The following is a 25267-nucleotide window of genomic DNA, read 5'->3' on the forward strand; positions in this document are numbered from 1 at the left end:
GTTATGTAGACCTTAATGTTGCACGCTTATCATCCAGCTTTACTTACTGCATCTAGGTGCTTGATTTTCTATCGACCGTAATTGAATGCGTCTTCTATGCGTTATGTGTCAATGACTTGTAGTTGTGCTTCCTGATTGGCGAGTATTGATTGATGTGGAGTGTGCTCATGATGTGGGTGTGTGCATGGTTGATGGGAGGCGCTCGAGCTCACAGGGAGTTCACAGCTGCAGATGCCACCGATCACACAGTTGGATATTTACCAGTACAGACAGGTAATCTAAACAATTTAAATATTTGGCAGAATTAATCATTGAACTCCAATAAACATGCACATTTATTGCACGATTCCTTAGTGTCTTGCAATATGGATTTATTGCTGTCTGTCTTTAGTTAAGTTATTGACTATTTGTTATTTTGATTAAGGCAGTGCTTTGCATGTGTGTCTCACTCTGTAGTATCTCCACTTTTAAGATGACAGCTCATTTAAAGCTCCCTGTGAATAATCAGGACGGTATCGAGCTTGAGAGAACAGAGGACCATGAGTCTGATGGTAGGTTGCTGTTGTGTATTCCGTGTCGGATCCAGCTCTACTGCTCAGGTGAAGTTATTGTTAGTCACCGCTACAATAAAACTGCGTTTAGAACTGATTGATGTCTGTGCTGCATGTCAAATGTCAGCGGAGAAGTATATTTTCCTCCTGGCCTATTCAGTGGAGGAAACTAGATCCAAATAAAAGCTTGCAAATCGATAATTTCTGCTCGCTGAAGTTTTATTGAGCAAGCTTCCTCCATTAGACAGCTGAGGTCTCACCTCCCTGATATACCGCATGTTAATGGTACTCTGAATTATTAAAACTCGCTCAAACACATTCTGAGTAGCTTGTGCTGATGTGCTCGCTGAATTTGCATGATTTATTTCCAAAGTTATTCCTTGTTTTGTTTTTTTAAAAAGGCAGCATCCCTAAGCCAGTCATGGATAATCCACCTCGGAAGATGGCGGGCAAGCTGGTCAGCGGGGCGTGCAGGCTGAGCACCATATCGGAGAAAGAACCGGAAAAGCCGGACACCGATCCCACTCCCCGTGATCCCCTGGGTGGCAGCGAATGGGCTGGATCGAGCTTCTCCGTTGGTTCTGACAAGTTGAAGAGCAGCAGCAGTGATTTTTCCTCGGAAGACTCGTGCCAGACTGGCGGTGGCGGTATTGTTCAACTCCTTAAATTGATGAAATTGAGAATCCCTGGATTTGTGGCGTTATTAACCAGAAAATGGTTAATCCTTACCACCTCTGCCTCTTTTTCTCTTGTGTTATTCTACCTTCTTACCACCAGATGCGTGTGCAGCACTTCTTCTCGCCTGCCTGCATTGTCGCTTTCACGAATTCATGCTTCTGCTATTGGATGCGTGTGAGCTGGCCGTGGGTCGCTGCTTTCCCTCGTACAAATACATCACGGCCGCCAGCGACCAGCAGGGAAACGACTGCTGCAACTACAACCTGGAGATGGATTGCAACTGCTGCGGCTCCTGTCAGGACGCAGGAGAACTCATCGAGCTGGCCATGGAGATGTCAGAGGTCTGCTATCGCTGAGAGCCTCCTCACCTGTGGCCCCTGCAAGTACAATGGAAAAAAAAAAAAAAAATCACAAACGTTGTGAATGTGAAAACCTTGAATGCTAAACGAACTTCCCCCAACTGTCTCCTCTCGGTCAAATCGATGCCCGGATTACTTTTCGCAGTGGGTTTGTGCGTGCGGGCCCTCAAGCAGGTACCCGCCGCCACCCCGATGAAACGCTGCAGAGCCGCTTGTCGCAAGGAAAGATGGACACGGTCCTTTTGGTGGTTAAAGCCCCACCTCGGCCCGCCGAGGAAGGCCGCCGAATGCCAACATCCTGTCTTTTTCGGAGCGGAAAGGGAGGGCAGGTCGGTGTGTTTGTGGAGCCATGTCCACATCCGCTCCGCTGACATCCTGTACGTTTCCGGTGTCTCCCCATACAGCATGAACGAGGGAGACGTGCACCACGCCGGGGACGTGGGAGCATGCTTTCAAAAAGACACCTCCGACCATTCAAGTGATCACAGCATGTAATCTACAACCAAGGGAACTTATCAGATGGTAAAATGTGAATGGAAATGAATTATATTATGCATCAAAACGGTTGCTTTTGTAATAAATTGTTATTTGGTTTGGTCATTCCAAATGAATGTGATACAAATGAAGTACAACCTTTGGCAGAATAATGGCACGAGCTCTCAGTTTGTTTTCTTTTAGTTCCTTATGTTCATTGGCCATGCAGGATGTTCACACTCTTTAGTTATATGTCCATTGGTATGCTCGGCTGACTGGGGGGAGGTGATGTCACTCACACGTGAAACGCGGACTTGGTCGTGCATTCCGAATATAATTGGTCACGTTGGTGGCCGGGGAGCCAGATGGAGATACTGTCCTCGCCGTTGCCACGGCTCCCACGGGGTGTCCGGACGACATCATTGACCTTAGAATGTGTTCGAGCGTGTTAAACGTCTACTGTTGGCTCATTCTACCATGGTGCACAGCAAAGGCCTTTTCTCCCTTTTCAGATTTGTGTTCATAGTTCATTTCATAGGTCATGTGTATACAATGGAGAAAAAGTGTAGTACAGCATTGTTTGCAAAACTGTAAATATATGAATATTGCAGTACTTTGATCAGTGGGCCATAGACTCAATCAACTTAATGTTACTTCAGCGTTATTTTAAATGAAGATCTTTGAAATTGAACTTGAAGGTTTAACAGTTTGTTCCTTTTTTGGATTAATTCCAATGTTTACCTTATGTGTTGTTTGTGTTTGTGTGTATTCTAACCTTGTTCAGAGCCAATGGGGATTTGAGTTTGATAATGAAGATGTCTGATATGCGTAATTGCATGTAACCAACTCATACATCTTTCCCTTTTTGTGTTATAAACACAACTTTATCTGCCTGACGAAGTTAAAGGGTAAGTTAATGTCAAAATAAAGGCCTTTTTGGGGGGAATCTAATTGTCCCTAATATTGTACCTACTGTCTACTTGTTGTTTCTATACTCCACCTACTGGATTACACCATAAAGCCAACCATATTAACGCGTTTTCTCACTGGTAAGTTTCTGATTACCAGAAAAACACAAACTCAACAAACATTCAAATAAAACTTTTAATATTTCTCACAAGATATTTTCCACATTGGGTACCGATGGTTTTCACTAATCTGAAACCAATGCGTACAGTGACTATTAGAACATTCATCTCATGTAGGCTGTAACAAAAAGGACCGTAGCGACAAGTCATTGTCTGTATGAACCAAAGGAATAAGAGCGAGTGGAAAGAGATCTAAACTGAGATTACCTCTAATTAATAGCTGGATAATCAATTTAGAGGAATTGATCAGTGATGGTTTTAAATGATTTGCCACCACCATCAGATGTGATGCCCATGTTTATTCCAACCTGTCACATATCAGGGGTTTAGATGATTCATGCCCCATTGAGAACTAAAGCTGATTTGGGTTCAGTTGAAGGGCAACGTTATCTTCATATTGAGGCTCGGTAGCTGGCAGTGTTGCTTTGTTGTAACCATGAAGGCCGTTCTGCAGTCCACTCAAGCTGTAATTCACCCACGGCCAGAAAAATCCACTTAAGGTCCACTTATGAGCTTTTTCTAGGCTTTCAAACACACATCAATTAATGTTTCATACTTCTTTAGTGCCATGTGGCGACAGCTGAGCTATCTCCATTTGTCTCCGGAAAAGCAATTATTAAGTTGATCTTCAGTTTTGTTTTCCTCCCAAACTACTGTTTCAAAAGATGGGAATTAACTTGACTGAAATCATATTGTCAGTATTGCTTGTCATTTTGGAAGAGAAGTACCACTGACGCGTGCATTATCTATGGCGTTTTAAAAACTGATATTCACACATATTAAATAAAAGTATTCTATATCTTATTTTGGCATCACATTGAACTACATCCACACTATGTGAAGAGTATATTGAATATTCAGAACAACTTTGAAAACAGCCCCTTCAGTGTAGAGTTTGACCGTGATAAACATTAAACATGAAAAAACAGGCCAATGTGTTAAATATGAAGTACATGAAATAAATACATCACATTAGATACATTATGTATTAAATAATCATGTGAATAAACAAGTTAAATATTAAGATTAGGAGGCTACCGCCGTGCTAGCGGCTGTGTGTTGCTGGATGATAAGGGAGAGAGGGTCACCCCAATAATGATGATTAATGCTTTAGGCACTATGCATTTTCCTTCTATAAAAAAAGAACTTTAAGGGCAAAACTCTCTCACGGTAACTCTGAATGAAGGAGTTAAATGCTCCGTTTAACACTATGATCAAAGCCAACCTAGCAGCAGTATACAGCCGCATAGCATCTTTAGCCAAGTTGTGCTAATGCAAAGTAGCCGTTTGTTGCTCGGCTCATTGCTACGTCATCCAGTCAGAATTATATTTTGCATTGTGGTCGAGGAGCGTTTGGCTGTCGACGAGTCTCTACAGAGAGGATTCAGTAAATGCTGGAAGAGGGTGAAGAGTTGGTGAAACTGGATGATAAAAGAGCGAGGTTTAAATGAAAAGTCTCATTCCGGAGAGTGCCATTACTGAGTAAAGGCACATTTTAGAAAAATGTTTTTTCTTAAATAAAACAACTGTGTACGGAATAAAAAACAAAACACTTCATGTGAAAATAATAATAATGAAATGGCATTCATTATTAATTTCAGAAGTCAGTGGTTTGCTTTATGAATTTAACTCTGTTTAGTCTTATGATCATTTATTTCATAATGCCTTATTTATTCATTCAGTACTGAACATTTTGGGGTTCCATCAAAACAAAGGGTTTCTTGTGGCTTGAGTAAGAGAGGCAGATAATGTTATATTGTAACATGACAAATGCCCCCTTTCCTACTACTTGCTAAAGTACTTTGGCACTTTTCAGCTAACACATGAAGCATCAAACACCAATATAAACATCAACAACATGTTGCATCACTGTCTTAACTCCTCTAACATCACCAGTGTAACAGAAAAAACTGTAAGGCACTTAAAATCAATTAAAATATACTTACTTTTACACTGCTTCAGACTTATTCATAAGGAGATCACATTGTCGAGACATGACGCCGCTGTGCAGGCACAACATCAACCATTGCATAGTTTAACAAACGGAGCTCTCAATGTATGGCAGTAGTAATGAACAAAGTCGTACTAATGCAATGTGCTACAACTGTTGAAAACAAACGGATAAAATATACAACAACCATATGTCGTAAATAATCTACAATCTCATACAATATTCTGTATGCGTTTGAAAAGGCAAATACAATAGTTTATGCTTGGATAAAAAAAAAGAGTGAACAAATTACAGATGTCATTCCAGTGTTTTGACAATGTCATACAAAATCCCAAAGCAGTCTCTTTTTAGTTCATGGAAATATAAATGTTCACATAATGGTGGAAAAGAAAACATCCTTGATGTGAAATATCACCAAACTGATGTAAACAAATAAAAAAAAATAATAATAATTTAGGAAATGGACACCCTACAGACAAGAATACACTAAAAACGCCTCCGATTCATCTTTAGGTAACAATCCAATCCATCAAGTGGAACCAGCCTATTGTGTGTGTGTGTGTGTGTGTGTGTTTGTGTGTTTGTGTTCTGGTGAAGGAGACGTATTAGCTTTCTATTCTTAATGTGCTTTTGTTTATTAGTCGTTTCAAATTGGCTCTTTTAAATGCCTTGTCATAAATACCTTTCAGGGGAATGTGTACTTAGATACATAGATACATAAATAAGATGAAATCTACAAATGATTAATATTCATAAAAAGAAGAAATGTCAACTGGAAGACTGACAAACAGCCCAAAAATGTGCACAGCAATATGACATTGATGTATGAACGTCTTAATAAGGCATTGGCACATTCAAGTTCATTCTAAGACACAAGGAGTGTAAAGCACTATCGTAATAAATATATCTTCTTTCTTCTATTATTGCTACCGATTTAAAAAGCAGTGTTTATCTAAAACAAAAATATCTACATTTCTGACCGTGATTCATAACTTCCCTAGATTCTTTGGAATCAATAGAAATAAACACAATCTAGCCTCTATTTAAAGTTTAACGCATGTCTGTTTTTTAAAATATAAAAACCTCTATTATTGTAACTCATTGTCAGCAAAGTATCGATTGGAGCAAACACACTTTATAATCAGTCCTTGAAATCCACAAAGACAAAGACATCACCAGAAAAAGAAGATTCAACGCATGTAAACACAACAACAGAACAAATGCAGACGCAGACAGGAGAAAGCGTCTCCGGCAGCTGGGAGTGTGTCGCTGCCGCTGACGGGGGGGGACGCCTGCGGCAGGCTGGAGACGGTCGGAGACGCATGCCGGGTTTCTTCCAGCAGGGGCCGCTAACAGACCTCATCATTCTCATCCATGCTCACGCTGCTCTTGCGACTGCTGTCCTTCGAGGTGTCCGGGGAGATGGACGAGAGCAGAGGGTCCCCCCCTCTCACCGGGGACAGGGTGTCTTCCATGAGGATGTCGTTGAGCTTGGAGCCCGGCTTGACGTGGACGCCGTAGTGACCCTCCGCCGAGAAGTCGCCGTGGCCTTCGCTCAGCTCCGGGGCGCCGGGCGGCTCCGGGGTGCAGGCCGGGTGGTGCTGGTGGTGCGGGTGGAGCGCGTACAGCTCCGGGCGGCAGTCGTCCAGGGCCGTCTCCTGCTTTATGGGCCGGGCACAAAGTTCAGCGGAGCAGAGCGCTGGAGGTGCGATGACCAGGCCGTGTGCCCGGGCCTGCATCTCTAACTCCTTCAAGTGAAAGACACATTCTGGGTGAATCGGGGAGGAGCTTCACTCTCTGGCCTCTTAAATCCTCACCGGCAGCGACGGACTGAGCCGCCTCAATTTACCTTTCCACTACTTGAAGTGGGGTTCTCTTTTGTTTACCGCGTCACACACGCACAATGTGAGCAATCAATCAATCAATATCCGCCAAGTCGAATGGAACCGATCCTGACGCCTCTTGTCTTGTGACTAATTATTTACAAGATGGTGGATCTAAACAGCCCCCCCCCCTCTCCTCCGCCCCCCCCACACTCAGCACGTGGCCTTCGCCGGGTGAATTGGCGGCTCTGCTTGCTTTTCCCCGAAGCTTGACCTGATTTTATAACGGGCTATAATCCGTTGTGACGTTACGAGAGGCGGTTAATGCTGACATTCCAGTTTCTTTCAGTATTTTTATTTATTTCATTTTTTTATTCATTGTCGGATTTCAAGTAGGAGCTGCTTTACCTGTATCCTCAACATCAGATGTCGGTTGGCATGCTCGAGCTTCTTCTGGCGGTTGTCCAGCTCCTTGGCCCTCAGCTGCTCCCGCTGAAGCTTCCTGATGTAGTCCACCGACGCCTTCAGGATGGTGCCTTTGTTCCAGCGCATGTCCCTGAACGCCACACGGAGAAAAAAAAAAAAGCATAGTTAATGCGTACAGGGGAATGAATCAATAATAGCGCTGAGAACGTTTGGTCTACAATAACAGCCGTTGGGCCTGTTTGAGGAGGGCTCTGAGCGTGTGTCTCCGTAGGTCTTGGGTGTGGGTGGAGCACTCAGCCGGGGTTTAGCAAAACAACCACGGGTGGATAGACATGACACAAAGAGCTGCTGACATCTTCACGGAGCCACAGGCGAGGTCGAAGGTCAAAGGAAGAGAAGGGCATTTAAAGTGGTGCTTCTAGCGTCTAAGTATCAATACATAGAGAACAGAAAGTATTTATGCGCCGGTAATCTGGCCGATCCAGCGAGGACTCGATGAAATGAGATTATCCTTTATTAGTTCCACAAGGGGGACATTTGCAGTTTGTGTTTAACCTTTGACCCTTTTGTGATTGATTTAACAGATTTAAATGATCAACAGATCTGTCTAGTGAAATGGGCAAATTGAAGAAAGGATAAGTTCATATATTGTTTTAAAAATACTCGCATTATGTAAGAAATGGGGGATCAAATAAATAATGAGGTTTCAACAGTGAAGTAAATGCTCTCTTTGTGTTTCCACAGTGTTTCTTTGACTAGCGGGTGTGGACGGATAATAACCAAAAGAGGCCATGTTGTAATGAGAGAATAAAAACGAATCTTTATTAAAAGGAAAAAGAATAATAGAAGTAACTTACGGGTCATTGGATTTGGGGATTAAAGTTCCCAACTCCTTGATTCGATCATTGATGTTAAACCGTCGTCTTCTCTCAACTACAGAATAAAAACAGATAAGAAAAGTATTCATGATTAGCTGACAAACTCCCATCTAAAATATATATACATATATATTATACTTTAACAAAGAGATGTTACCACACTTCAGTATTTACGTTTACACATTTACAGAGCAATTGAAATGCATCAAAACTCACTCAAATTATGGTTATCCTTCTTCTGCCTTTCCTTTGCCATCGCTCTTACCTCAGCTTTTGGAAGGAAAAATCAATACTTTGAATCAATCAATGTAATCAATGGAGCAATGCAAATCTCCAAAAAGGGCTGGCAGCTAATTCACCACACGTACCCACAGGGAATCCCTCAGGCCGCTGATAGCTGTCAAACTTGTTGCCGCAGGATCCAGACTTATCCAGCATGTGCATGATGGCCGGGGATTGTGAAACTGCGATGAATAATGTTTTTAATATATGAGCGGAATGGATACAAATAGAAATAGAATGTCATACATTAGGCGTTTCAAAAAGGTCGGAAATGCATTATTTCGATGCAACAAAAAATCGGTGTTTGTGAGGCGTTTGTTGCTTACCGGAGTATTCCCTTTTGATGTTGGGCAGGTTGGCAGGGCACGAGTTGCTGACGGGCAGACCTTGCTGGGACATCCCCTGGTTGCCGTACATGTCCATGAGGTTAGCGTTCACAGGGATCTGAGGGCACGCGGAGGGGAGACGTGAAGCAGAGATGACCCTCGATAAGACAAGAGTCATCGGTAGGGTGGGGACAAAGGTTTACACGCGTATGATATGTGAAAATAGTCACACTGTCACTTATGAAGGGAGGGTTTCAGTTGAGTCCGTGCTCAGAGCGAGACGAGAAGGTCAATCTGTGACCACTTCTTTAAATCTGGGCAAAACTGCTAGAGATCGCTGGGCTCCCTGCAGACACAGAGCAGGGAAGTCGTTTGGAAAGGTGAATTGCACACACACACTTACCGCGTTAGCCATCTGGAGTCCCGGGTCCATCAAGCCCAGGATGTCATCACTGTAACTGGACTCCAGACTAATAATGTCGTCAATGACATCATCCATCTAAAAACAAGGCGCAGAGAAAAGGGAGATTAAATCCTTGCGTTAATGTGTTAAAAAAAACAACATCGCATCACGAGCGCTCACCTCTTTCTCGCAGTTGGAGTTGAGGGTGAGTAAGGCCATGGGGCTGTTGGGGGCGCTGTTGCCCGGCCCTGGCGGCATGCCCCCGTGGTCAGAGGACTGGTTGTGGCAGGGCAAGTTCAACACCTGAGAGCCGAGCTTTCCCAGGTAGCGCTTCACCTGCTGCTGCTGGGAGTGCTGGATGTGGTACTTGGTTGGGTTCTCCAGGTGAGTCTGGACCTGTTGGTGGGCAGAGAGAAGGGCGAGGGAGGTGGGAAGTGTCGATGGTTACAGGTGCACCATGGGAAATAAATCCTACAATAAATCATAAACTACAGCTATATTATTGTTGTATTATTATTTTATTAGATTAAACACACAGATGTACACAGATTATGACTAAAGACTAAATATACCTCAAAGCCTGTCCAAGCACTTCACTGTACTGACTAAAGTATTAAAATAAACTTGAAATAGTGTTGAAAACAGATAATGAATTATGCATTTTACTTCTGAGATGCTGTCAAAGTGTTAAATCTAAAAGAGTCTCAGCAGAAAACATATTTCTACATATCTTCTTTAGCTGCGACGTTCTGCTTTTTTGGTGTTTATGGTGCACGTATTTGAAGTAACACTATTTACACACACCCATCTCTGCTCTCCTTTGGCTATGAATACATTTGATTTCATTAATGCATACACAGCGAACCAACCTCAGGCTGTGACACATTGCAAACGGAGCAGTGCTGCTGCCTTCCTCCTCACGTTTATATTTAAACCGTCTATTCCCTGAGTTCCTTGACAAAATCTGTGGTTATTATGACACCACAGATAGTAAATTTAGATACATGACGCATGTGCTAGTTAGGGAAAAAAGCGATGGCTTTAAGACAAAAAAAATGTTAGTTTCAATAAAATAAAAAATACCCCTCGAAGAAGATAACTTTCATTTCAAACATACCTCATACGGTTGGTATCCAAGCATCTCAAGCATCATTTACAGTAAACTGAACCGTCCGATAGAGAAAAAAGCAACACTTCCAAGTTAAACTTCCCTCTAAACTGAGTGCTGTAGCTGCGTCCCTCTTGCTTGCACCAGAAGACTAAATCCTGCTACGGACAGACACATGTCTTTTTAAAGACAAGAAAAGTCGTTAGTTCTGCACATCAAGGAGGTACAATGAGCTTCTTCGAATTTGTGTTGTTTTATGTAAAATCTGAATTCATCACTTGCTGCTAACAGTCAGTGTCTTTGTTTTACACGGCCACCTCTTTAACTGAAACTGGCCTCAGGCTGTTGCTTTGTCACGTCCACTTTTTTTTATAATTGAACCCTCTGGAGACTCGGGCGTGAATTCCCAATTTAAAACGACACAAAGAAAACAGTCTCTCACATCCCTACATGTCCGGGTTTTGTCACTCATCTTGCCTGTGAATTACATTTGAAACCGGCGACGACGTGCGTCCCGAGCCTCAAACCCAACGGACGAGAGCCTGCGCTGCTTCCTTTTCTTTTCTGAGCGTGTGTGTGTCTGTTTTGTGTAAGATCAGAGGATACGGCTTCAGCGGAGCCGTGAAAAGCCCTGTAGTCTGCACGCGGCACTTGACAGCTGAGAGGATTTGGTTATCACAACCCACGGAGCCCGAGGAACTGATGAAAAAATGCACCGACGCATCCTCGGGGAGGACTGACTTAAGATAACATAACGGGACTAAACACGACATTTCTAATTTTGAATCATCCGTGTGCATCTTTGTGTCCTTTGGAGAAGGCCTAGTTTATCACTTGTCTCACCTCTTTACCTGATTCTCCGGTCCAGAGGCAGAGCCATTGTTCCGAGGGGGGCCGGAGAGGATGGGGGGGTTCTCATGTGAGAGGTTTTACATTTATCACGCAGGTATGACGTCATTACCAGGTTGTAAAGCCGACATGTTTACAGCACGTCAATTACTCACCGAGAAGAACAAAGTCCCGCTTTGGGCTAAAGGGTAAAACAGTGAGATTCATTAATGTTGGTCCCCACAATCCCGTAGTCTTTGCTTTGTTATCATTATGGTGTTTAACTCAACCGATGTATCGATACTGATCACATTGTTATTGGATCATCGACAATAAATCAACAGGCATCTTTGGCACAAAAACATCACTGTGGCGAAGTTACTACCACTTTGTAATAAATAAATGCTCTTAACGTGGAATTTAAGTTACTTATCTACAGAAAGCAATGAGGAAAACCTTCATGTCATTTGGCTCAATAGATGGAATAAGGGATTTGAAAGGGCTGCAATTGAATTGTGTGATAATCAAATTGAACAGTTTTTATTGTTATTTCATTTCTTTATTCCAACAAAAGCACAGCCATGTAGACAAAGTGCACCTCTTGATCTGCGGCCAGTCAGCTGCTGTCATAATATTGAAAACTACAGATTAGTTTGTGGGAAAACCTACGTTGGAAAATAGTTAATCCTTTCCATCTCACTAGTCGGTTCCAGCCATCGTCCCAACACGTGAGGCGTGAAGCTGCCTCTCTCATTGTGGGAACAATCTTCATTTCATAGCGGTTGCTTATGGGAAAAAAAACCTTCAGAGCTGATTTAGTAACAGCAACATCTGTTCTTTAGCCTTAAAACAGGCAGAAACGCACAAGTAGCAGCGTTGTGCTGTATGCACAATACGGATGTGGATTGGTGTCAAACTTTCTGGTGTTTCCTGTTGTAGAGATCCGCTACTCAGAGGCTCAGCTCGTGCTAATCGGCTGAGGTAGCTATTAGAATTGAATTGATGAATCTATAACAATTAACACTGGTCTTCTTGTAAATTTCAAAGTAACTAAATGAAATGTAAGACCGGATGAAGACCTGCTTGGTTAATTCTCTGTAGTCGGTAATCGGTACATAGAACCATCCATTCAGTAAGCAAATGATGTTGTCCATCGGCTCCATACGGCGGCAACATTTTAAAGCAACGCCCGCTGTCGCTTCTCACGCTGCGGAGGAATTGAAAGCGGCCTTAGGAGGCGTGATTTGGTCTCGGAGCAGAATCCAGACGTGGATTGTTCCTCTTTGACTTTGTCACTGTTCTCATTCTCTACCTTCCAAATTTCCAAGTGCCGTTCACATATCGATTACATAAGAGTCAACTCCTGTTCTCCTTTGCAACTGCTCTTGACCTTTTGACCCTCAGCCAGGTGGAGGAGAAGTCAACGACAATAGGCTTTTATACGGTGATATGTTTTATTCAAGCAATTTGTGGTGTACCAGCACATGCAAGTGGATCCCATCAGTTTAGTTTTTTTTTCTTCACGTCTATATTTTCGGACGCCTCTGAGCATCATATGAATCATCAGACTTCAGGACTGCCAAAGAAGCAAGACGGACGTGTTTTGTTCGCTACGGTACTGACCTGTTAATCATCTCCGAACCCCTCAGATACAGAGTAGGAGCCTTTGGGGATTCCAGACCACCTGATCGGAAACCACTGCTTCCCAAAGTTCTTTTTAGTTTTCCAAAGACCTACTGAGTCTGTCTGTCTCTTCACGTCAACTTAGAGCAGAAATGCTAAAAATAGAAACCACAAGAACATACAAAGGATCACTGTCGGAGTCTTTTCTTCTTGGTATAAAAATAGTGTTTTATTGGATGTAACAGCTGGATTTTTTTGTTTTTATGATGTCCTTACTGCAGACGTTATGCTTGTTTATAACGATTATGCTACTGAGAAAAAATGGATCTGGAACTCGATTATTTTCTACGAACAATGAATAATTTGAGTTAAGACTTAATCACGAAGGGGATATTTTCATAATCAACATTAATCCCTTAATCAAAGAAACAATCTGCAGATTTATCGCTAATAAAAATGAGGGGTTACGGCTGTACATTTATCCATGGTATATTTCTTTTAATTGTTTCAGATCCTCAGATGTGAGGATTCATATGACTGAATATCGGAATATCGACATGTGGAACGAAGCAATTCGTGTGTAATAGTAGTATCTCCTTGGGTTCTTTCACATTGCATTTTGTTCCTCTATTTTCTTACTCTGTATATTAGTTGAGAAAATAATCAACTTCTAAAATACATAAATAATCACAAGTCGCAGCCCTGAAACTCTTTTTCTCGCTGTTGCAGTAAGTAGCAGACCTCTTACATATATTTAGCCAGACGAATCCAGAGGGATTTCCAAAGTTATTACACGTAATTAGATGATCTAACTGCTCAGAATTAACCGGGGCCCCCTGGGGCCCTCTGACCTCAGGGTGAAACGTCAATATGCACTGGTCTGAGGGGCAAAAAGTATATTTTTATACAATATATATGTTTTTGTTTTTTTCCAGTTCCATCCCAGACTGCGATACGTCCCGAACCCTGATAATCAGCTTGGACAGCTCGGGATGGCGGAGCGATTCCAGCCGGCGGGGCTTTAACTTTAATTTACCCGACTTCACTTAATGTATTCTTCCCGAAATATACACTTTTCAAATGTGACGTCAACAGCATCTGCAAGCGAAGGAAAAACAAGACAGCTTGTTGTTTATCAGCTTGTTTCATGCCCCCGGGCCAACACAACCCCTCAAACAGTCCAAAAACACGCACAAAGCAACCTGCTGTACTGAGAGACGACGCCGGCAAGCTGACAAACACGGATCTGTATTTCTTTTTGCTTACATGCTTTGGGCAGTCTACGATGGTCCTATAAGGATACATTAACAAGAATGCCACCATTTGCTATGCAGCCTAGAAGAATAGGCCACTTTGTCCCACAGTTAAGCTGCTAACGTGCTCGGTGGAAATTGCAGGCGACAACTGTGATGCTAATGTGAGCAGCTACATCAGAGCGACCTGTGGTTTTTTACGCCTCCAATGTGGTCATGCAATTATGCAGAGATTTGGTAAATTACCAGTGGAACACAAACCTGGTGTCTTTAAATAATGATCTGTTGTGTTAAAATTAACATAAGCTAAAAAGCATGTCTTTAATGCGTGGTACGCTGTATACGCTTAGAATAAATATCTGTAATAATTAGAGAGCTAGTAATAAATTGCTGGGAGTCATTTTATAAGAGGCTGCAAAATGTACATTTTTCACCAAATATCCAGGCGCGTTACCTGAGAAAATGCTACTGAAATGAGACATTAGCATCTTTGTACACTCTTATATGTACCAGTCACGAGCTGCACCATTTGTGTAATTTAAAAGAAACGTACATTTTGTACATGGAGAGTACTTTGTTCTTTTCAAGGCACAGTAAATCCCTTTAAAGACAAATCATTTTTTTAACCCTTTTAGGAAGTTATCCTACATAAATTTCAAAGCAGCGTTTCCCCCCCCCTTCTCAAATATGCCATGGAATGAAGGCAGTGGGGGCTAATTACGAGCATTCTTCACTGAATTAGCGTTCGCTGTGTGGTAAGGCTGTGCTCGCCTTTGTCTTGATCCCTAAACTGATCCCTTACTTATTCCCCAGAAGGTCGGAGGTCACTTGGTTAATTAAGGGTCCAATCAGTCTCTAGATAAACTCATTTGAGCTTAATGTTTGCACTTTTTGAGGTCCGGCAGCTCTGCCTGGTACCCCTGAGCTTTTTGAGGACTCCGCTAATCTACCCGCAGACAGGTGAGTAGGTTAACCCCGCTCAACGGAGCCAAGCTGCAACGGCCTTTTCGTTTGAGGACTTCAGTCAATGAAGAATGTCTGTAAGCTCTCGCCAAAGCAGAGAAATGACTCTAACTTGATGTATTGTACACGGCGGGGGGTGGGGAGGGGGGTTTGGGGGTAGGGGTGCCCTAAACCTCTCAAAGAGCTGCAGATTATGGGGAGTAAGTCATGTTTACGCTGCTAGTTTTCAATGGATATACTGTATTTGTCCGTCGCTGCTGGCCCATGCCACACACATCCAGGGTGATGAAAGCGTGGCTGAGCGAGTAACCATGAAATCTGTGATTGTGTTGTGAATGGATAAAGATCAACACAGATTACTCAGCAACCCCCCCAGAATATATCTACTTTCTACTACACCTAATGAGAGGATAAACAATTCAAAACTTTGAGTTTCACCCTATTTGGGGTTCTAAACAAGCGTATCGTCTTCTTGAAAATTGAAATGCACTAACAGGACTATATGTTTGCGTGGGAAAGTTCTTTTGCGAAATGAAAAGACTTGCAGCCCTGATTGCGCAGCCTTCCAAAAATCAACACAGGGAAATAACAAATGGAAAATAATGGCAAAAGCAAAAGCTTAATTTGTGTCTGTCTGAGAGAAGTAGAAAGGTTGATTATACGGTGTGTGTGTGTGTGTTTGTCCTCATGAAAAACTCCACAAACATTCCCGTCTACTTTGCAATGATGTAAAAAAAAGAAGAACTCCAAAAGACTAGAAAGCCAGAACCAAGAATTAAGCGGCTCACAAGTTTTGCAAGGAACGGCAAAAAGAAAAACACTTTTATGTATATTGTGCAAATCTTAGGAAATCACAAACGCACACCACGTTTTGTCAGACCGCTAATGACGGTATGTGCTAAAACAGAATATACGCGTCCACAAACTAGGATAACCCCAAAATATTCAACGCCACACAATGCAGAAAAACACATTCTATTACCATTTGAAAAAAAATCTCCCAACTCTCTGAAAACACGCTGAAGTCAAACTTACCAAACTGCCTTGTTAAAAGGATCCCTCAAACAAAACGGTCTTCACTGGTACAGAAAATCGTAACAGTCTCCTGTCCCTCGGACTGCCAGGGAATCAAAGCTATGAAAAGATGTGAATCTAGCTGAGCAAATAGGATTAAAGATGGCTAAATCCGAATGGCTGGAAGCACAGCGTGCATTAAAGAGGAATTCTCTCAGGAAAGATAATCCCCATCTACGCATTTTAACACACTTCACTCACTCCTGTGTTTTTTTTTTTTACACCAGGTCATAGTAAAAACCACAATTGCCTGACCGTCCACACACACACACACACACACACACCCGACTCACTAAAACCTATAAATACAGCGCTGCCTGGACCATTCAGACTGCAACCATGACACACGCATCATCTAATTTCAGAGGTGGAAACTTTACACACATGTACTGTAAAAACTGAACACTTTGTCAGCCTGCTAATCCACCAGCGTCAGAACTATATTGGTACCATGTTAACATGACACATTCCCGTGCATCCCTCTTCTACCGTCCCACACCAGAACCACGGCTGTTTACCTTGAACACCTCCATTGGCACCTGGGACGCAGGCGGCAGACCGACGGGCACGCTGACATCGATGGCGGGGGTCTGGGCCGCCGTGCTTTGTGGGCACTGGGAAGCTCGTTGTCTCCGCTGTTCCCGGCGCTCCTGCTCCTGAAGCTGCTCCCGCATCAGCTGCTGCCGCAGCAGGACGCGTGATGTCACGGCCGAGGAGCTCAGCGGGGGCTTGGAGGAGCTGTGCTCGCCCGGCGGGCCGCTGCAGATGTGCAATAAAGAAAGGGGACGGATGAATGAGCGGGCGAGAGATGTGAAGACGGCGAGGGAAAGCGGCGGTGGGGAGGGGAGGGGAGGAGGGGGTCGGGTAGGTGAGGGGGAAGAGAGGCGAGCAGACGGGGTGATAACGGCGAGAGGGTAGAGAGAGGTCAGACGGGGAAGGAGAGGTCAAGCAAAAGAGACGAGAGAGGAGGAAGATCAGAGGGAAGGAAAGTTAGAAGAAGATGAAGGGCAAGCAGATGAAGTAGAAGGTTAATATGAAGATAACTGAAAGGGGTGGAGATCAAAAGGAGAATCTGAACAGTTTCTGGATTCAGGGGTTTCTGTCTGATGTTGGAAAACAAAAAGGCATTTGGATTCAGGACCGGTGGTCGAACAAAACAAGCAATTTCAAGACGTAGCTTGGAGCTCTAGGAAAATGTGGTTTAGCTTTTTTTTACTACCTCTTATAATTTCTTGCTCAAATGAATTGTTAGTTGCAACCCTGGAGCCGTATTTACACCAAAAATAACATATTTGCGGGATGTTCATGTCAGTGTGAAACTGCTGTGCGTGGAAAAATAACAAAAAATAGCAAAAAAATATATAAAAATGTTAACTTTCTTCTTAAAAATAAATGATTGCACACCTTTTCAGGGGGGTAGAAGTCATTTCGGGGGGAATAAATACACTGCAGGAAATAAATACTCCATCAGAGCATCAATTGTAACTTCAAAGAGCTGAACTATGTGATTGGGAGGATTTAGTTTCTCACCAAGCTTCCCGCTGTATTCGCACAAAAGAGGAACAGTTTTCGTAAAAAATAACGCCGTGCTTCAGTCTCCCCACTCCCTTAAATTTAGACGCCGGCTCCGCAGACAGAGCCGCCAGTCCTAAAATAGAGAGACTCTGCTGAAGCAGAAGTGGTCGGCATGAAGCCTTCATCGAGTGAGTGATCCTTTAGACAAAAACGCAGTAAAAACGTCTGGCCAATCCAGCTGTGCAGTAATCGCACTAATTAGCCAGTGGAGTCAAACACTGCTTCGGTCTACAGCGTATTCAGTGGGTGTCGAGCCCTCAACATACCATAATTCTCTCCCCAGCACCGCATCTAATCTCTTTGTCTGATACCAACACCCACTGGACGCTGCACAAGGGCAGAAACACACGTAAGATGGTCTCATCCACGTCGCAACACAATGCAGATAAACTGATTATAAAAAGGATCTAATGAATGAATTACAGTAGAACAAGGACGCTAGTTTGCTCGCTGAAAACACTGCAGCGCTTTGGCTCTCTCAAACCTTTTTCTTGTCAAGGGACTGTGTGCATAATTCCTTTGTCTGTATGACTGTGGGTGAGTGTATTTCCTTTAATCCTTTGACTTTCAAACAAAAGTCACTGGAGCTAATGATAGAAACGTTTTTTTAAAAAGATTTTTTCTTTCTTTTAATCCGTCTTAACACTTTTTAATTTCCGACGACAACACAATTGTTTTTCTTTAAAAAACAAAAATAAAAGACAAACGTTATTACCATAACTACAATTTCATAGATGGTGAACATCTTTGTGATCTTAAATTACTTAAATAGTGGATGTTTGTGTAACAAAGTCTTTTAAGCCAAAAGAAGGTTGGCTTTAAAACAGACCTTACTGTACATCAAAGATTCTCACAGTGACAATGCTAACATGCTAACGATCATCAGTTACTATGTTTACTATGTACACCTTTTTTAGTTTAGCCTTTTAGCATGTTGACATGTGCTAATCGGAACACAACCCCCCCAATGCAGACTATTGTTGGTTATGTATGCGGTGGAAATAAGAAATAAACATCTGGACTTGCTGGTGGAGTCAAAGTGAAGGGATCACCAAAGTTATTGGGGCTCATTGTGTGGGCTTTTGCCAGTAATGCCTTTTTATTCTCATTTTATAAAATGTTCACTGCCCTCTGCTGGACAAAATATATTAGGCGTCACTTTTTCTAGATTACCCTAAACAAATCTTAGCTTTTTCACACAATAATTCATTGTTTTGTGTTGTTAACACCCAAACAAAAGTCACTATTAATACATCTGTAACCTCCATGGGGCTGGATCGGTCAGGATGTCAATAAACAATGACCACATCCCATTAAAAGGTGTCAACTTTGATTTCTTTAAGTTAAAGAAGGGCCAAGGTACGTGTTCGCAAATAGACGGGTTTGTAAAAGAGATCTAAAGAGACTTGTTTCACCTCATGATTTTTTTCCAATTATTACCAGATTCATTGACTGTGTGTGTGTGTGTGTGTGTGTGTGTGTGTGTCAGTGTGTGCATGGGTGACCAGAAGCCCCCCCCCCCCCCCTCTCTCTCTCTCTCTCTGTTTCTTCCTTTCAAGTGTGTGGTGGCTTTTAGCCAAACAGACCTCTTAGCACATAAAAGCTCTTTTGTCATTTTTAACCTTTCCCCTCTTGTGTGTGTGTGTGTGTGCGTGTAGACCTCCTCTCGTGTTTGTGTGTATCATCAAGACAAAATCAAAACACAAACACAATGGCTGTACAGTTCTGACGAGCCCCACCCACCCAACTCATGACTCCTTCCTTTTCCTCTGCTCACTACGCTTCTCCATCGTGGGTCAGATAGTCGGACCTGAGTCTTTAATGCCGGTTTTAAAGGCAGGGCGGCAAACGGAAGTAAAGTGAGAGTCGGTGTAATAACGGGGGGGGGGGGGGGGAGAAATGTTCAGTGCAGCCACAGAGGTCTGATCAGAGTGAAAAGGAAAAGAATAGGCAGCAAAGACACTACTGCAGGACTTACTTGCAGGACTGGAGCCAATAGCCAACCTTGATTTGAGAACTAATGCCACTCCGTCGGGAACTTTTAATTGTTAACAAACAAACGTGTTCAACCAATTGCATGAGTCCACGCTCGTTTGAAAAACAACGAAATAGGATTTGGATTATTAACCAATGCCGGCAGCCAAACTATTTTGCACAGGGAGTAATCTGCTGATCGCATGTTCCCGTCCTCTATGTGCACGTGTGGCGTCGTAGTCACACCAGCAGACCAATAGAATCACGGCTTAAAACATGCCAGCATGCTGGGGCGCCATACTCACAAGCAGTCAAACAAGCAGGGCCTGTACACTTGCACTCCAACAGCCTCCATATTTGTTTTTAGTCTCTTTCCTGAAGGTGCACCGGCCGCCCTTGGAGAGCAGTGAAAGTCACACGCCGGTGGCGCGGCGCTGAAAGCGTGTCAGAGGGGGGAGGCTCCGGGGCCCGGCCTGGAGTCTCCAATCACCACGCAGAGTCCCAGGCAGCACAGCAGGGGACGGCACGCTGCCCATCAACAAGCTGCTTTTAAACCCCACCGACGCGGCCTCGCTCGGAGACTCGTGTCGTCACGGGTTCAGCGGACGGCCCGCAGCTGCAGCCTTTAGTCACCGCACGCGTCTCCAAATGTGTCGACTCCTTCGGAGCTGTGTTCTTTTTGTCACGACGCATTTCTCGGAGCATTCAACTGCTTTCCTAACTGGCTTTGAGTTCAGCTCCACTGTGCAGCACAACGCGCCGTTGTGTACGTGCATCGCGTCTTTGCAAAATAGAAAAAAGGAAGTTGAAATATCTTCAAATGAAGGGTCCGTATCGCCAAAATCGTTACTCGGGGGGCCAGAGAACACAACCTCCCAGCCGGAACTCAGCCCAGCGAATATGACTGTACACGACAACCGAACAGACAACTACGAGGTAAATAGTTGAACCGTTTGAAGTGAATTTGGGTAGAAGCCTTGTATTTGCTACAGAAATGTAGAAATGTATTTGCTAAGTAAATGAGATACTAATTAATCCTGTGGTATACGTCAGGCCAAACCAATATTAAGCTTTGTATCTAATGCGGCGAGGAATGTTATGCTTGCAAAGTGTTAATACATTGAGTACATTTGAGTTTTGGGACAAAAAAAAGTCGACAACCGTCGGGACAGAAGAATGAAGCCTTAAATGCCTCAAACCTTCCTAAATGTGTGACGGCCAGAATGAAACTACTGGTTAAAAAAAACAGAAGTTGGATTATATGAAAGTCCACGAACAAATGATGCTGCTTCTCACTTGATTATTACTTTGAGTGATTAGCCTCTAATGCACGAGAAGAAAGATAAGCATGTTTAATCCAAACCCTACTTTTGCAATTTGCTATTTTCTTTAAATTGTCCTTCAGGGTTTGTCCTCCAGCAGGACGGCCTGCGCCGGCTGCTCCCCTCTCTGGGCTTCCAGCAGAGTCAGGAGGAGGGTTTCATACGGTGGCCTCCGGCAGGCTGAGTGAGTCCGTGAGGTTTTCTGGTTCATCCAAACACGGATGTTCTACTAGAAAAACAAAGCAGCTTATTCCAGCGTCTCCAAGGGGCCGATTTGCCTTTAACATTCTTACATTATGAAGGAAGCCATTCACATCCCGACATGACTCATGCCTGATTATCCACGCACAATAACCATGAAAATTAAACTTAGCGTGACGATTCTTGCCCTTTTGAGAAAATGACCGAAGCGCATCTCAAAGGGTTTTATGGTGTTTTGACCGAACGGTGATCGGAAGTACAAAAAAAAAACGAATCTGTAATTTAATACCGAAAGCTCAGGTGTACTCTATTCTCTTCACTTGAGCTCTTACTCGTTTGTTTAATTTTATGATGGTTCTTCATTAAAAAAAAGGTTTTCAGCGAAATGTAATGACAGAGACAATGGAGCAGAGGACGGGAAATCAACTCCAGGCGGGACGTCTTAATCCCAATTCTACGTCATTGTGTGATTGATTTCCTTTTCCAATTTCTACTTTGACGTCCACAATGACGCTTCAACTCCCTCTGGAACGTCCAAATGAAATATGACTGATGTCCTCCTTGTCAATGCAATAACAATCCAAATTTTTGGTTTGGAACTAACATCCGGGAAGACGTTACAATTACGACCTTTTAAAGTTAAATACTGAACAATGAAGGACATGCAAGGCTGCAAGCTCTCTTTTTCAAGTAGAAAAATGATATGAGTGAATAAACACATGTGATCATATTAACAGGTTAGAGCTGAAGCAAATAGTCACTTTCTAAGCAAAAAGGACCAGAATGAACTCCTCTCAAAAGGGAAGATCTGCTGCTGATCAAACTGAGTGTTTAGCCAAAAACAAGCAATATGTAGGCCACACATTGGGGTAATATTAATATAATATTTAAACGTCAGGCAGGGTGTGACCCGGGAAGGGATGTGTTTTCGGCGTTGTTGCAGTCCCTTCTGGTCACCAACAGAGGCTGACAAAGGTCACGTACCACTGTTTCTAATACTCATTTAGCAAAGCGAGCAGAACAAGTCGTTCCTGCAGCCACTTTTTGGGATTGTGGATGAAGCCCTTTGTCTGCATACGGAATCTCGACAGGGAATTCCCCCACAGGACGAGTTCAGCGCCCTCAACCCGACTCAGCTTTCACTGGCAAATTTAACTTCATTTAATTTGTATTGCCAGCGTGCAGCTAATCTGCAATAACCATATTTGTACACATATTAACCATTTGATCAGGTTTCTATGGCAGCCAAATGGAAATGTTAGTATTTAAACTCAATATTCATACAGTATGACCTGTGATGTAATACAGATTCACATGTATATCAACAAGCCAAGTATTGAAAGATGAACGCATCCGTATTGTTTGTCTGTTCTGCAGTCAAATAGTTTGTGACATAAATCTAAATTTTGTTGATTTCAGAAATCAGTCAAGAGGCAAAGCTCTTGCACAAGTTTTTGTCTCATTAAAGACATGTTTTCTTTTCGATGAACCTTTTGTAAAATATCAAGCTTCTTCCATAACTTGCCTCGTGCACAACCACGATTGGACTGTGCATGCCAAGTAAGTCTGCAATTAATGATCCCCCAGCTCTCGCTTTCAAATATAACACATCCACTGCTAAATTTACACATCTTATTTACACTGCATGGACTATTTTTTCCCCGTCTGTCGCACGTCTATGTTAGGCACAAAACGTCTGGCACATCTTAAGCGGCAGTTCCTGTCAAAGTTAAAGAGACAGCGAGAATACATATGCTATGATCAAATCTAAAATGACATTTTGTCACACTATTTTAAAGCGGGGGGCATGACGAGACCCCGCACGCCTTAATAATCAATCGCGACAAGTGCGTCAGTTTTGAGCAACAACGTCTGAAAACAGCACACGCATCGTGACTGTTTCGCCGGATCATCCTCATGTGACGGTAAGAGGAAGTGGAATACGTTAAAATCAAAACAAATGTTCGTCCTACTTGATTTATTGAAATAATGTGCGATGCTTTGCTCATACTGAAGCTGTCTGGCTGCGCTGCTCTGCCAGCAACCATTCAGCTCAGATTCAGCTCTTGAATGTGCAACAGGATAATCACATTTCACTAATGAAGAAATTAGTTTAAAAAGCAGAACTGGGTCAAAGGTTAAGACTGGGCAAGACGACAGCTTTTTTTTTTTTTCTTCTCTCTGGAGCTGGAGTTTTGGGCTGAAGTTTGGAGAGAAAAAAAAAAGATATAAACTTTCCATTCCACAAACAAAATGTCCAGAGGGGGGGAAAAAGAATATGACAGGATTGGACCAAACGTCTGCAATAAGAGGTCTGTCTGAGCACAGAGGTGAGCTGTGCTCCGTGTGTCTCGACCTGACAATGGAGCCATGCATGTCCACCGCTGAGAAACCTAACGGAGACGAGGGGACACAAAACACAGACACCGTCCTCTTAACAGATGCATCGTCGTCATCACCAGGGTCGCAGAGGCGAAAGCCTCACAGAGACGCGTTTCTTTGTAATAACTCCAAATACATCTGGTTATATTCTATTTAGTCACTAACCCAAAATATTCTGGCACGCCATCGGTGCCGTGACGACAGTTCTTCAGAGAAGAGCATGGCTTTAGTTTTCTTTTCCTTAAGGGAATTGGTTTGACGTTTTGGGAAATATTTGAATTTGCCTTCTTGGTTACCACTCACATCCGTCCATTTGATGAGAACTTTCAGCTGGTTGCCTCATGGTTGCATGAATACTGAAGACAAGAGTCCAAACACAGACAGGAGGTGAAAGTGCTCAAAGGGGACTTTTATACAACTTAATAGCAGTTTCGCCCTATTTGTACGTGCACAAATGTTCCTTCGATCCCTCCCTAAAATCCCAGCGCGGGTTATTAGTAAATTTGACTACACTGACGGTATTTGAATATCACGTCAAACAGCCAGGCGGCCCACTTGCTGTGCAGCGCTTCCAGAAAAGGGGTGAAAGGTCAAATCAGACCACATAGACCTGACTCAGCTCAACGCAGACTGTCAGCAGAGGCCTCCACTATGCGCTGAAAATAGCTGTGTGACAAGTCGGTGTTTGTGTGCATGTTCCTGATGCCACGCGAGTCCTCTGAATGATTAGGGGGAGAATTCAGAACGCAGAAAAGGACGGAACTTCATTCAAAAGCAGGTCCGGTCTGTTCACACAGAGCTCCAACCACCTTTGTACTGAAAACTTCTCCATAAAACGCAGAGCCGCTTTTCCCCAAACAGTGAGTGACGAGAGAAGCGACCTGTCTGCTCCTCCACGGGCTAATATTTGAAGTTGGTGTTGACGAGGCGACACCCAAGCGTTGCATAACTTCATGCCAGCAGGAGAACAGCGGGAGGAACGAGAGGGCACTTTGAATTCGGCTACGCGAGCCCGCGCAGCTGGGGACCACAACATCTGCACGGAGAGCCTCGCCCGCGCACGGACCCGCGCACGACAACGCAGGGGCAAAAAAAAAGTCCGCAGCCCAGAATCAGCTTCACCAACGACTTTACAATAATAATAATAACAATAATGACGAAAAGCCGCTCGGGGTACGCGGGGAAATAACCGCGCGCGGCCGAACAACTGACCTGTTTTTCAGGGGTTGACTCTTCAGTTCGTAATACGTTTTAGGTTCCTCTTGAAACTCCTCTCCGACCTCGAAGTCAGGAACTATTCCCGATTCGGCCTGCATATTTAGACGGGTCAACGCTTGCGGGGGGAAGACGCGCAGCCCCTTAATATGAATGAATTTTAAAAAAAAGAGACCCGGACGGACGATATTCGTGCCGCTGCACTCCGCTCGGTATGAACCGCTGTGAAGGGACCCGGAGCTACGACTACAGCTACCGGCATGCACCTCGGCTGTCAATGCCAGCGTGGGTTTCATTGGCTGCGACACGCGGCCGGGGAGGGGGAGGATTCTCCTCGCACAGGTTTAATTTCCTCCGGTGATAATGATTATTATCCAGAACGAACAGCCTGTCATCTTCACTCCTTTTCATTCCAACGATACGGAAAGCGAGAGAATCTGACGGCGCGAGGCGTTATTGCCTTTACGGACAATAATCACTCTACACCGAAATACTACAGTTGTAGATATG

At 43.5% G+C, this 25267-nt stretch overlaps 2 protein-coding genes across 7 annotated transcripts; one reads left to right on the forward strand and one right to left on the reverse strand.

The window, feature by feature from the left end:
* Window positions 1-17: 17 nt before the first annotated feature.
* LOC120829667 (uncharacterized) lies at window positions 18-2235 on the forward strand. Its single transcript, XM_040193974.2, has 4 exons — window positions 18-273; window positions 457-551; window positions 953-1198; window positions 1329-2235. The coding sequence occupies exons 1-4, from the start codon at window positions 185-187 to the stop codon at window positions 1583-1585; spliced, it is 687 nt and encodes a 228-aa protein (XP_040049908.2). The 5' UTR covers window positions 18-184; the 3' UTR covers window positions 1586-2235.
* A 917-nt stretch (window positions 2236-3152) lies between these two features.
* Window positions 3153-25001, reverse strand: LOC120829706 (microphthalmia-associated transcription factor). Of its 6 annotated transcripts, none has more exons than XM_078087378.1 (10): window positions 24755-25001; window positions 16607-16847; window positions 9420-9635; window positions 9240-9335; window positions 8837-8954; window positions 8597-8692; window positions 8445-8498; window positions 8208-8283; window positions 7333-7480; window positions 3153-6762 (listed from the first exon to the last, which is right to left on the reverse strand). In XM_078087378.1, exons 1-10 carry the CDS (start codon window positions 24856-24858, stop codon window positions 6451-6453), a joined length of 1461 nt encoding a protein of 486 aa, XP_077943504.1. In that variant the 5' UTR covers window positions 24859-25001; the 3' UTR covers window positions 3153-6450. The 6 variants fall into 6 exon arrangements, with proteins under 6 accessions (XP_077943504.1, XP_040049993.2, XP_077943500.1 ...); XM_040194059.2 differs by having other exon boundaries at window positions 3153-6849; XM_078087374.1 differs by lacking the exon at window positions 24755-25001 and adding an exon at window positions 19642-20178 and having other exon boundaries at window positions 3153-6849.
* Window positions 25002-25267: the final 266 nt, after the last annotated feature.

Source organism: Gasterosteus aculeatus, chromosome 2 (genome assembly GCF_964276395.1).
Source record: "Gasterosteus aculeatus chromosome 2, fGasAcu3.hap1.1, whole genome shotgun sequence".
In the NCBI taxonomy this organism is placed as follows: Eukaryota; Metazoa; Chordata; class Actinopteri; order Perciformes; family Gasterosteidae; genus Gasterosteus; species Gasterosteus aculeatus.

Excerpts from the sequence above, each read along its gene's own strand:
- LOC120829667 (XM_040193974.2), top strand. The coding sequence starts at position 185 with ATGGTTGATGGGAGGCGCTCGAGCTCACAGGGAGTTCACAGCTGCAGA. Across the intron at positions 552-952 it reads AGAGGACCATGAGTCTGATG|GCAGCATCCCTAAGCCAGTC; the intron begins GTAGGTTGCTGT and ends TTTTTTAAAAAG. Across the intron at positions 1,199-1,328 it reads GTGCCAGACTGGCGGTGGCG|ATGCGTGTGCAGCACTTCTT; the intron begins GTATTGTTCAAC and ends TCTTACCACCAG.
- LOC120829706 (XM_040194059.2), bottom strand. The coding sequence starts at position 24,858 with ATGCAGGCCGAATCGGGAATAGTTCCTGACTTCGAGGTCGGAGAGGAG. Across the intron at positions 8,955-9,239 it reads GACTCCAGATGGCTAACGCG|ATCCCTGTGAACGCTAACCT; the intron begins GTAAGTGTGTGT and ends GCGTGCCCTCAG. Across the intron at positions 8,284-8,444 it reads GAAGGATAACCATAATTTGA|TTGAGAGAAGACGACGGTTT; the intron begins GTGAGTTTTGAT and ends TTTATTCTGTAG.